The sequence below is a fragment of the Ursus arctos genome, unplaced genomic scaffold, assembly GCF_023065955.2.
Source record: "Ursus arctos isolate Adak ecotype North America unplaced genomic scaffold, UrsArc2.0 scaffold_2, whole genome shotgun sequence".
Classification (NCBI taxonomy): domain Eukaryota; kingdom Metazoa; phylum Chordata; class Mammalia; order Carnivora; family Ursidae; genus Ursus; species Ursus arctos.
The window spans coordinates 61,364,025-61,376,673 of NW_026622874.1; the positions used below are offsets into that span (position 1 = coordinate 61,364,025).

Below are 12,649 nucleotides of genomic sequence, written 5' to 3' on the forward strand. Positions count from 1 at the left end.
GGACAAGGGGATCGTTGGATACGTCAGTTCACAACAGCTCCGACGAAACGAGGGTGCATCCCAGACTCCGATCAACTCGGGGACATGGAACAGCTGGAGTTCTGAGCCTGTACCATGAGAGCCGGGGTCTGATCCGTGGCAAGTTCAGTAAGAAAAATCCCTTCAGGTACACACCTGCGTGGGCTACCTGCCACGCTTTCTTTTTTTTTTTTTCTTTCTAAAATGTATTTAAATTCAATTAGCCAACTTAGAGTTAGTTACATATATAGTGTTCAGTAATTTCTCTGTTTCCTGTAACGCGCATCCCATCACGCGCCCTCCTTAATGCCGTCAGCCGGGGACCCCCTCCCCCGCCCAGGCCGGGGCGTCTCTCTGCACTGTCCTCTTCTTCCAGCGCCTCCAGGCTCCGATACAATGAGCAATAACAAACTAATGCAAATACAAACTAACAACTCCACTAATGGTAACATTTACTGAGGATCTGTGCGCTGGGGCCTCACCAGATACAGGTCTGTTCCACCCGAATCAGTCCAGTCCAGTCCAGCCCAGCCAGCAAGAGGCCAGGTGACCTGTGTTTGGGCTCAGCTTTGCCTTGTGTGGCCTTGGACTTCTGACGCCGGCCCCTCTGGTTTTTGTTTTTGCTTTTTGTGGTTTTAATTTGTAAAATAAGGGGCTGGACAAGACCAGGAGATTCTAAACTTTTCTTCTTTTGGCAACAGCGCCCTAGTCTCCAGCAAGTTCCGCTTCAGCACCCTGATGTCAACGGATACAGCAGACGTGCCAGGTGCAAGCTCCCAGGCCTCACACCTGCTCCCAGATTCCCCGGGGGCCCCCCAGGAGGACAGACTGAAAGCCCCAGAGCCCCTCTCATGTTCTAGGAAGCCCAGCCCAAAAAGGTGGCAGTCTCACTGCCCTACTCACGGGGAAAGAAACCTTTTGTGACAGAAGACAAAGGCTAAAGGCTGGGGAACTTCCTCTCCGTTTCAGTGAAACACAAGAGCCGGCAGAGTGTGGTGTTCTCAAACTTTAGCGTACAGTGGAACCCCCAGGGGACATTGAGCAGCAGGTGGATTTGCAGCCCTTCCCCCCACCCCCCAGGCCCCACCAGATTCCCTGGGTCTGGAGTGGGGCCAAGGGAACCAGCACTGTGACCAGCCCTCCCAGGGACAGCGTGTGACTCTTCCTGCACAGGCTCCAAACCCGGCATTCTGAGAACAAGAGCATTTGGGACAGAAGTCGAGAAGGGGGTGTGTGGGAACCCACTCTGGGATCCGGAACGCCCGAGAGAGACAAGGAATGAGTTGCCGTGCGGTGCGTACAAGGGGCGCAGCGCACTTGCCTCTGCGGACATGCCGGCCTGACCTGGCACAGGGTGGCGGGTGGGGGGGAGGGATGCCGACTCCCAGCTGGGCTGAGCATCCCCCAGCCATGCCCACTGCCTCCCAGACCGGGCCTGATTGGTGCTGCCAGCGAATGTTCTTGAATAAACCCGTTCGTGACCTATATCATAGACTTCCTGTGTATTCCCCTCCATAGTCACAGACCCTGGCCGATGACACGGGGGCTCTGCATCTTCCTGGTACCAAAGCCCTCGATCTTTCTGCTTCACCAGCTGTCAGTAATAGGCACAGCCCACTGGCACGGACCCTCCCGGTGCGCCAGGCTCTGGCCCGGTGCTCTGCAGACTCACTTCATTTGTCCTCTCATCTCGTGGCCCCGCTGCCCCACGGAGCAGGCGCGCTGAGTAGCACTCTCAGATGGAGGAGCCCAGCAGCGTGGCATCAGGCGCATTCTCTTACCCCTGCCCCCCTCCGCCCTCCAGGTCTTCAGGGCAATTCGTTGGCCAGAAACCTAAGGGTGCCCGGACTCTCAAAGCTCAGCTAGCTCACCGAGTAAGCACTTAATTTATTCTACAAACAGGGCACTTTTTAAGTGTGAAAAGGGGCATTATTGATAATCAGGCCAGGACAACAGGCTTAAACTGAGACAGTCCCCAGAAACCTGGACAGAGTCACCTCATCTGTTTCAAAGCCTGTCCTTTCTCCCACCATGCCTGCCTTGGACACACACAGACTCAAACCTCAGTTTTAGCCAATACGGTGGCCTCTACTTTGCAGAGAAAATGGAAACCACTAGACAGGACTGCCCTTAACTTCTTGCCACGTACACATCGCCCTGCATCTCCCACTGTCTTATTATAGTAAAAGGCCATCTTGCAACCTAAGGCTGGGTCTTCCTGCTGGGCTCTGAATCTGAGTCCCTCACCTCTTCCGGGGGTGGTGGGGGCCTCGCTCTGTCCCCCAGCTCCTTTATGTCTTGCTTCCCCATTCCCACTCCCTGCTTGCTTCTCTCATTAGCATGTACGCATGTTCAGATCTCTCCCATCTTAAAAAAAAACAACAGCGATACAACTTTCCCTCTACCCCATGCTCTCCCTTCTCTTCCCATGCTGAATTTCTCCTGCCTCTGAAAGGTGAATGCTGGAGAGAGGGGCTTATAAATCCAAGCAGCCCTAGAGGCCCGGGGAACTGACTCCTGCCCTGTCTGCGGCCCGCTCAGCTTTTCCACCCCAGTCTCTCGGACCCACCTGGCGGGATCCATGTGCTTCCATGGGTGGGCGCCTCAGGGACCCTGCAAGGGCTGGTCTGTCCTCCGCAGGGAGGGCTGCTGTCGCCTCTGTCCCTAGTGGCCCCTCTAGGGGCACACTGTTTTAGAGCTCTCCTGCCACCTGTCTGGTGTAGCTGAAAAACCAGCCTTTTAACCTTGACACTTAAAACAGAAGGCAAACCCTGTGGTTAGAATAGAACAGAACATGTCCCCACTTGCTTTGCTTTCGGAGGGAGGTGACTTATTTGGGACTTACCTGCTGATGGCTCCTCCAGGGCCATGGCTTTGCTGTGTGGGTCCCCATCTTTCCAGACCCAAAGAGAAGCTGAGGAGAGAGTCTGATGAAAGGTTTGACCCTTTATCGCTGCTGCTCCCCTCCATCAGAACAGGCCTGGCTTCTCCCTGGCTCTTCCTTCCCAAGGTTGTTACAGCGGGAGAACTGGGGCGGGGAGCTGATTTCCCACTAACATATATATTACCCCTAAAAATCCAGGGGATCTAAATTTTACTGGCTCAACTATTTTATCACGTACAACAGTATCATAATCTAGGTTCCTCCCTGAGCAGGGCCTTGGACATGGACTTGGGTGGAGGACGCCTTTATGGGAGGTGATCCAGGAAGCCGACCGGAAGGAATGAGGAACACGAGCCTGGACCGGGGCAAAAGGGTGTGTCGATGGCTGGGGTTGCTCTGGGGTCTGCACACTCCCCACACTTCCCGCGGCACTGCGTCTGGGCTGAGCGACCTTCCCAGAAAGCCCAAAGCAGGAAAGCAGAGGTGCAGAGATGAGAGTGGAGGGGAGCCATCCTGGTGCTGGACAACAGCAGAGCAGACATCAGCTGGGCCCAGGGATGCAGGAAGGGAACCCATGCAGCATGTTAGCTGGAAGCCTCCCACCCTGGTTCCACCAAGGTGTCTAGGAGACAGGTGTTGGCAGATCAACAGGAACGAAGGGGAGCCTGTGTCCCTGGTCTGCGACCCCTCACCCGGGGTGGGGAGTGCAGAGTGGGAGACTGGAAAAAGATTTCTTTGGAAACAGCTATTATTTTATTGTGAGTCCCCAACCACTTCCAATGGAGGGACACGGGCCGAGTGAGAGGGTGTCAAGGAGAGGACTTGGGGAGGTTTGACACGCGGGCCCCACGGGGGCGGGGGGCCCAAGGGGACAGGAGCCTACACCAGGCCTGGGAGGGTGGAAACCATCGTGCACTGAGAATGCAGTCCTCCCAGGCAGGCTGTAGATCTTGGTGTCAGGCAAGGACTATGGCGGGCCACCAAGGGCCAGCCGTGAGACCCAACCTGCCTGCTGGGTCTGGTGCCACACCATGGGGACAGTGGAGGGATGAGAGGAGGCGACAAAATGTTGGCCAGATGTCCAGGGGCTGTGGGAGGACCTTCAAAGGACCACCCAGAGTAGAGATGCATCCGCCCTGGGTCAAGGGTGGGAGAGAAGGAACCCGGGGAAACTCTTAAGAACCCACAAAACTGCTCCTCTAAAGAAGAGACCACTGGGACCATCTGTCAGACCCACAGACACTAAAGCCACTCAGCCAGGTGAGAACCATTTCATCACCTCTCCTTCGTGCCCACCCTCCTGGGGGGTGGGGCATGAGTTGGGGGAAGGGAGTTCAGGGCAGCAGAGGTATCGGGGTAACCTGGGAGTGAAGAGAGAGAATGGTCCCCATTCCCCTGTGTAGGCTTCCAACCTGAGACGGACCCAAGCAGGGGGAAGGGGAGATTGAATTGAATTTAAGTTTAGAATCTCGTATATACACGAGACGGGAAGTTCTCATTTCTGAACTGAGACAGAAACCAAGACCAGAGTTCTCATTTGGGGCAATGGAAGACCACCTTACCGAATAAAAGCGAAGGGGTGGGGGCGCCTGATGGCTCAGTTGGTGAAGCTTCTGACTTCTGTGCAGGTCATGATCTCAGGATCCTGAGATCAAGCTCCGGGTTGGGTCAGGCTCCGCGCTCAGTGGGGAGTCATCTTCTTCTCCCTCTGCCCTTCCCCTCTTGTGCTCTCACTCTCTCTCTGTCTCTCAAATAAATAAGCAATCTTTAAAAAAATTAAAATCTTAAAAAAAAAAGTGAAGGGGCGGTGAGAGACAGAGATGGCATTGAGTTTGGATCACAATCCATGAGCCAGAATGAAAATCAGATTTTCAGAGCACTTGAAAAGCATCTTCTGAGAAGTCCTTTCTCCACATTGGACTGAGAGGTGTGTGTGTGTGTGTGTGTGTGTGTGTGTGTGTGTGTGTGTGTAAACTATCTCCCTCTACTCAGTAAGCACCATGCACTGTTTGATCTTGTTGATGGAGACAGTTGTAATCAATCCGAACACAGCTCCTTTCTGTCGATCCCCGTGGAGCAGCCATGGGGTGCCCCAGGGTCTCCTTTCCAGATAGAGCTTGTCTTCAGCTGCAGGGGTGCAGTGGACGGACAGCCCCCAGGACCACTTCCCCCTTCCTTCTGGGCAGACCCAGCCAGGACAGCACAGCGAGGGGGCGGGATCTTTGCCCCAGAGCCCCTACCAGCTTGGCAACTTGCCTTAGTGGAGACTGAAATGATCTGCTTTTCATGGCGGGGGAGAGGGGATGGGGGGTTGGGGGGGACTCCCCTGCCTGACTCTGCTTCCTTCCCTTTTATCTTTTACAGAGCATTCCCTTCCACCCACAGGAAACCTCCTTCACACCCAACCCTGGCACCTGCTTCTCAGAGATCCCAACTGATAGACTCACCCTTTAAACTCTGATATTGTACGCGTGACCTTATTTCCTTTCCTTTTCTTTTTTCTCTTTTTTTGGTTTGATTTTTTTTTAAATAGGAAGACTACATAAGGAAGTTTTCATCTACATTTTCAAAAAACCACAATCTCCGAGGTTTGATGATCCCAAACTGAATTTTCAGCACTGCCCACTTCATTCTCTACTTCACTTAGCAGATCCTAGTACCCTTGAGGTCATTTCTCCTGGAAGGCTTCCTCTCACCTCCTGACTTCAAATTGGTTAAATCCCTTTGTTCTTGGCCTCCAGGTGAGTCCTTGGGTGAAACTCCTCAAAGCCGCAGTTGGCTGTCCCCGGTCAGATCTCTGCGCCTGATCTCCTCGAAGTCATGATCTAAATCTCGTGGTCACTACTAATCCCTCAGAGTTTAGGGGACGGTGCCTGGGCCATGGAAGCTGCTCCGGATCTGACGAATGCGGAAGCCGATGCCCTGAAGGCATGAGGTCCTGGCACAGGACGGGGCTGATGGATCTGCCTCCGTCCTGTCCTCGGTCTGGAGGGCATCACTCTTGCTTCCTGACCACAGACCTGCAGGATTGAGTATTCGAAAAAACGTAAAGGTTCTCCTGAGTACCCATCCGATGCCAGAGATGCCGTAGAAACCCCCCGATCCAAGACTGTCCCGTGTTAGCGTGAACACCAGCCACGGAGACTACCTCCCGAGGCCAGCACGGCGTCCTGGGCGCTCTCACTGTAGCTCCTCTCGTTTTGGTCCCTGTCATAGTCTCACAGAACAAGTTAGTCTTCCCATAATATTCACAACCTAGATGGGCTCTCAGGCCCAAAAAAGTGCGCTTTCTTTTTAAGGGGGTTAAAATTTTTCTTCCTCTGAATAGTCTCGCAAGTGGGAACGTAGCAAGCTTAAAATAGGATTACTTCATTTATTCATCCATTCCGGAAATATCAGTTGGGTGCTCCATGTGTCTAGCATGAGACATACAGAGATGTCCCAAAAGATGGAATCTGTCTGGGGAGACAAAAATGCTTATAAGGTCAAAGGACCACAGAAATATAGGAACTGCCAAGCGAGAGCTCAGCCAGGGTATGCTGAGGGCCAAGAGCTCCAGGCCGGTGGGAACGGGGACGGGGGGTGTCTGGGAATACAAGGGGAAGGGTGTCTAGGTAAGTTTCTCGTAGGAAGTGCGATCTGAGTGGTGTTTGTTGGACAGGAAGCGTGAGTCAGCTGTTGAACCAGCTGGGCAATCAGGCTCAGAGAGAGAACTTCCCAAGATGGAGAGGGAGGGGATGGAGGAAGTTGGAGGCTGCTGGGGGCTGAGAAGTATTTCCCTTCCTTGAGACTGCCAATCAGTCACTCTGTCTCTAGCAGCCTCCTGACGGCTTGTCTTCTCCATTGGCTTGGAGGCCGAGCCGGCCAACTTCCTGGGGCACAGGGCTGCTGACATGGGGGCCCTTCTGTGGCTGCTTCCACTCTTGGTGCTCCGGGCAGGTGAGAGAGGGACTGCAGTCCTGGGGTGGGATAGTCTCCTTCCCTCTGCTCTCCTGTTCCGCTGCGGTTCGGGCTAGCAAGGCTGGGAGCTGGATGCTTGGGCTTTCCTGATGTAAGGACGAATATAGAGTGTGGCTTCGGTGAAGGACCAAGAGGTGAGGAAGCCTGGACTGTAGAAGGGGGACCAGCCCACTGCAGCAAATGGCAAAGGTAAAATCTGGAGGGTTGCGGCCCAGACAGAAGCCAAGCCCTGGTAGGTGCTCAAGTCAGGTGCAGCGGAAAGCTAGAGCCAGAGAGGGTCGGGATTGAGCACGGGGCCACCGGAGCTGCATGGTGGAGACCACTGCCCGGCTCAGCAGCCCAGAGTCACCAGCTGGGCTCTTTCCATCTTTTCTTCCTTTTTATGCAGCCAAAGGGTATTCTGGAGATGATGTGGCTACAGAGGAAGTAGTCGCAGTCCTTCAGGAGTCCATCAGCCTCCCCTTGGACATACCAGCCGATGAAGAGGTTGAGAACATCATCTGGTCCTCTTACGTAAGGCTTGCCACTGTGGTTCCAGGGAAAGAGGGACAGCCGGCTACCATCATGTTGACCAACCCTCGATACGAGGGCCGAGTGAGCTTCCTGGACCCCGGCTACTCCCTTCACATCAGCAATCTGAGCTGGGAGGACTCGGGGCCGTACCAGGCTCAGGTCAACCTGAGGACGGCGCAGATCTCCACCATGCAGCGTTACAATCTCCGTGTTTACCGTGAGTGTAGGCTGGGAACTTGAACGCTGCTTGCTTCTGGTTCTCCTGAGCTTTGCGTGCAAAGGAGCCGTGGTCTCAGGACTCAGAGTTATGGTTTCAGGGGCGGGGACCAGGAGGCAGGCTGTCTCCAGCACGCCCAAGCCCGGTGTCGGAGCTGTGGCCACAGGCGGAGTGACCGGGACCAGTGAGGCCCTGGGCACGCGGGCTCTTCCCCTGGACCTTCCCAAGGCAGTGCGAGGGGTCCAGAGCTCCATGTGCAGACCTCCAGGGGCTCTTCTCTCCCACTGAGATTCTGTATCCTAGGGATGGATGCCACCTCTATTCCCGAGCATTTTATCCTCCTGTGCCGTGTGAGGACTGCTAATCGGTACCCCCTCTCCACCGGAACCAAATTTCTCAGTGCCTGTGGCACTGACTGACACTCTACCTTGACTCCTGCAGACACGCCAATTAAACTACAAATGCCCCCAGGGGGTGTGATAATATTTTCTGGGATCGAGGAGGCAGAATGGGGTCTGGAGGAAGGTGGGGTGCACAGGTGAGAGAGACAAAGCAAGGACACGTTGGGGGCAAGTAGAAAACGCCAAAGGCAGCTCTCAGGGACCCTGGAGCCAGATTTTATGGTGGCTGGGTTACGTTAGCTTCTGTGTATGTGAAGAGAGGCACACCTGTCACCCCAGGATTGAGGAGCTGAAGAGAACAGACCCGACCCCTGATTACTTAGAGGGTCTTCGTGTCCCTCCTTCATCCAGGACGGCTGTCGGAGCCTCACGTCACCGTGTGCTTTGAGATCACCCAGGAAGGTCACTGTAATATATCTCTGACCTGCTCTGTGGAGAAGGCAGGGCTGGACGTGACCTACAGCTGGATATCCTGGGAGGATGGCATGGACACGGTCCATGAGAGCTCTGCCCTCATCACGTCCTGGCGGCCGGGCGACAATGCCCTCTCCTACACCTGCAGGGCCAGCAACCCCGTCAGCAGCACTGCTTCCCGCCCCATCCCCGCCGGGTCCTTCTGTGCAGGTACCGGGCCCCTGGGGACAGCCCTGAGCTAGGGCAGGCCTCTCGGCCACCAACCCCTCCCTCCGTTCTTCCCCGGAGAGTACCTGGAACCCAGACCCGCACACTTCCCCATGGGGCCTTGTCCCCTGGACTGGGGAGGGGGCTGGTGCTCCCAACTTCCAGAGGTTCTTGGGTCTCTCGTTCACCTTGAGATCACTTCCTGCATCTCAGCTCCTGAGCTTCTGTGATTAGAACAATTATTTCCGGAGACACTTGCAAAGGAATATCAACGGACTGTGAACTTGAGACCCCTCTGTGAGATCTGGGCTGGGTGTCTGCCTCCGAATCTGGACCTCCCCCTCCCTCCAGCGAGTCCCTCTCTCCTTGCCTTCTTCCGCCCCAGATTCTGGCTATCCTTCAGAGCAGTTGACTTACTTCTGCCTCTTGGCCAAGGGGCTGCTACTCCTCTTGCTCTTCGTGATTCTGGCTGCGGGGCTCTGGCTCCTCCGAGCCCAGAAACCATGCCGAACACCAAGGAGGAGGAAGTTCAAGAGAAACAGACTCAGACTGAAAAAGGAGAAGCCCCACCCCAGCCTGGCCTGAGCGCCCCCGGAGACCCCTGTCCTGAACACTGTTTCTCCCCAGCCCCCGGAGAGCCCCCCCCCCAGGGGGCAGAGGGGTGGGTGTTGAAAGGGCCACCCTCCCCCCGGGGTGGGGGGGATGATTCTCTGGCAATAAAGTCAGTTAGGTGACCACCACTCTGGGGGAGCTGCGTTTGGTCCTTCGCTGGGTGACTCTGGCAAAACCTGCTTCCCCGACTTTCCTTCGTTCTAGGCGTCCTCCCCCCCGCCCCTGTGCTAAGGAGAGTGAGCCTAAACCCCCTTCACAACCATGTTTATCATTCAACACCCATCCCAGTCCCACCAGCACACAGAACATGTACACTTCCAGTAAGAAAGTGAGCGATTCCTTTGACCCTAACTGGGCCTGTGATTCCAAAGCCGGAGAGTTCCGAGCACGGAGCGGCCACGGAGGAGTGGTACTGTTCCCGCTGAGATCCCTCTGCTCTCAGACACGGCTTCCGGCCGCTCCGGGCAGCCTGGCTCAGTGCGGAGGCCGGTCCGCACGGGCACCTGTGAGGCGTGCTGGGCCGGCCTCCCCGGGGCTGAGTCGAGGACCTTCAGTGATCTTCCCGTCTGTCTGACGCTGGCCGCTCCAGCCTCTGGGGAGGCTCAAGTCTGGACCCGTGACCGCTGTTGTGGTTGGTCCTACTGTCCTGTCCTCCAGATTCCATGTCTCAGACCTTCTCTCTGGACTCTTGTCCTGGGGGTACGCCCACCCCCTCCATACATGCCCATCCCTGGCCACGGCCCTGACGCTGACCCCCGCGAGCAGCCGGAAGCCCTCACCCAGGCGGGCTGAGCCCTGTCTTCGTCATCCTCCCGGCATCCATTCTTGTCGGTGTTACTCATGCGGGGCAGGTGGGGAAGCATGAGGGGAGGCCACCCAGGCGACAGGACGCATAGGTACTGGGTGGACTGGAGGAGGTGGTGTAGGATACAGGGGGAGCCCTGGGTGGGGGGTGGGTCGCAGGAGCTCTGGGCTCTTCTCTGCCACTCGCCTGGAACACTGTTCAGCAAACACCCATTCAGGCTCAGTCCCTCTCTCCAAGGAGCGCTCTGAAGGACAGGCAGGCTGACTGGGAAGACACATGGGGCCACTGGTTCTTCCTGTATCTCAGGGTCAGGCCCACGGACAGTGAGTGAGGAGATGGACGTCCCCGTGCAGTTGGCCCAGGGCTCTCCCTGGAGGTGGCCAAGTCTTTCTCCTACCATCTCCAAACAGAGAAGGGCTGAGGTCCCAAGCCATCAAGCGGAACCTGGCAGAGGAAGGCAGAGACCCTCGGAAGGTGGACTTGAAGCTCAGGGAGACCAGGCCTCTCCCTCTGCAGGAAGCCAGGCCAGCACTTCGCACTTTGCAGTTTGCCTGTCCTTTGAAATAGGTGGAAGCAAACGGGGGTGGGAGTGGGATGGGGTGGTGCAGGGGAAGGGTCCTATTTAGGGATCCATGAAGAGTCAGGCACTGGTCTAGCACTGGAGAGGCAGGAAAGTCACTGCCTGCCCTTCAGGAAGTTTTCCTGCAGTGTGAAGACTTAATTACAGCGAGGTGTGACAAGGGGAGGAGTGACAAGGGCCTTGGGTGAAGGTGAGGGTGAGGTGGGAGGAGCGGGACCGTGTCCCAGAGAGAAAAGGTGAACACAGTTCTGACCCCAGATTAGCAGGAAGTCCAGGGAAGGGACATTCTTGCCTGACAGAAGATGAATGGGAAGACACTGGTTGGTGGGAGAACACAGTGACTTCTAGGGACTGCGAGGCCACACCCGGAGGGGGGACAAAGTGGGAGGTAAGAAGTGGGTCCGGAGAGGAGGCCGGGCCCCTCTGACCACTCAGGGCTGGGGGGGAATTCAAGCATGAACAAGACAAGCGCCACACCCTTCTAGACCTACAGCCTCACGGGGACAGAAGACAGGGTCGCCCACGGAGAGGGGACAGTCTGTGAGAGACCACCCCAGGTGATAAGGCCAGTGCTCCCAGGGGTCAACAGTGTCCCTGGAACTGACCACATTGTCTGATCTTCTTGTCAGCAAGTTGAAAGTCTGTGGGCTGGCTGATTCTTGGGTTACATAAAATCCTAGTCTGTTGAATACAGAGAGTAACAATCAAGAGATTGAGGATGACCCAGAAGAAAATCTTAATTTTGAGCCTCAGGAACTATTTTTATCAACTTTCGCTTCTGGCACAGTGAGGGAAGAAGTTTCAGGCTAGGTTCCTGTTCTTGCAAAAAGCCCACAAGATACTTCAGAATCAGAGCAAAATGACAATAACAATACAATTCACAAAATATAAGCGTTCGGGGGCGGGGAGGGATGACCGTATGGTAAACTTTGAAAAACAGAAAGTTACTTTAAATCCCAAGCTTACAGAAAGTTATTTTAACAACCAAATGAAGTTAGCCCTTCATCAAGAAAACACTGGAAACAGCAGACATGAACCTTTGGATCAGAGGGGCGCAGATCCCACGGCGGGGTGGGGGGCAGGGGGAGAGCTTCCCTGCTGGCTGGTGAGGAGCCATGGGGTGAAGAAGGCTCTGGAGAGCCATCCGTTCTAGGCCTTCTCCCGGCTCTCACGCTGTGTCCACTAACCATTGCTCCAAACGGTCTCATCACTGCCAGGTAAGTCTGTTACCTTGTAAAGTAATGCGGGAAGCTTCCACTTTGGGAGACTTTGCTGGAGGGATTGTGGGAGAGGCCACACCACTGCTCCTGCCTCCCCTCCTCCCCCCTACTTTCCTGCCACATTTTCAACTCAGGACCCAGATGTTTACACCTGGAAGAACTTTCCAGCAGTCTGTCTCTGGGGATGGAATGGATTACTGGGGGGATGGTGAGCTTCCTGGCCCAGGATGTGGGCCAATGGGGCTGGGGACCACCTGGAAGGAGGACATGGCTGGCATCCTGGTGTGAGTGGTTCGATGCATCCTGCAGGGTCTCTCCTGGCAGAAGCTGAGGTCATGATTCCATGAATGGGATGGCTGGAAGGCTCCGTGGGAGTCACAGGAGTTCAGACTGGGGTGAGAGCAATGAGAGGGAAGGACCTGGGCACGTGTGGCTGCTTAAGCCTGCTGGGGAAAGCATGACGACCCTATACCCCCTAAGGGGGCCCATGGCTCAGCAAGGAGAAAGGTCTGAGGGGCAGACGTGCCAGATATCTTCTGGCCTGAAGTCTCTACGAGGCGGGTTTCATGAAGTCCAGGTTGGGTGTGCGTTCAGCTCTGCCCTGTCCGAGATGGGGAGTATGGGGCAAGTCCGCGGTTTCTCATGAGTCAAGCAGAGCCATGCCTGCTTCCCAGGGTCTCCGCCCAGGGGACCTAAGAGCTACAACGCCAGTGGTCCAGGGTCTGACACCCTGCAGAGTTCAGGAGGCAATCTTCCCATGCTCCCGTCGGGAGGCCTCTCGTCCCGAGGGGGACGGCCCCCTCGGCCTGTTCCGCTGG

At 55.7% G+C, this 12,649-nt stretch overlaps 1 protein-coding gene across 1 annotated transcript; it reads left to right on the plus strand.

Annotated features, from left to right (window-relative positions):
• Positions 1 to 6,708: 6,708 nt before the first annotated feature.
• SLAMF9 (SLAM family member 9) lies at positions 6,709 to 9,355 on the plus strand. The gene is made up of 4 exons (XM_026487321.4): positions 6,709 to 6,841; positions 7,251 to 7,592; positions 8,345 to 8,617; positions 9,000 to 9,355. Exons 1-4 carry the CDS (start codon positions 6,796 to 6,798, stop codon positions 9,197 to 9,199), a joined length of 861 nt encoding a protein of 286 aa, XP_026343106.1. The 5' UTR covers positions 6,709 to 6,795; the 3' UTR covers positions 9,200 to 9,355.
• Positions 9,356 to 12,649: the final 3,294 nt, after the last annotated feature.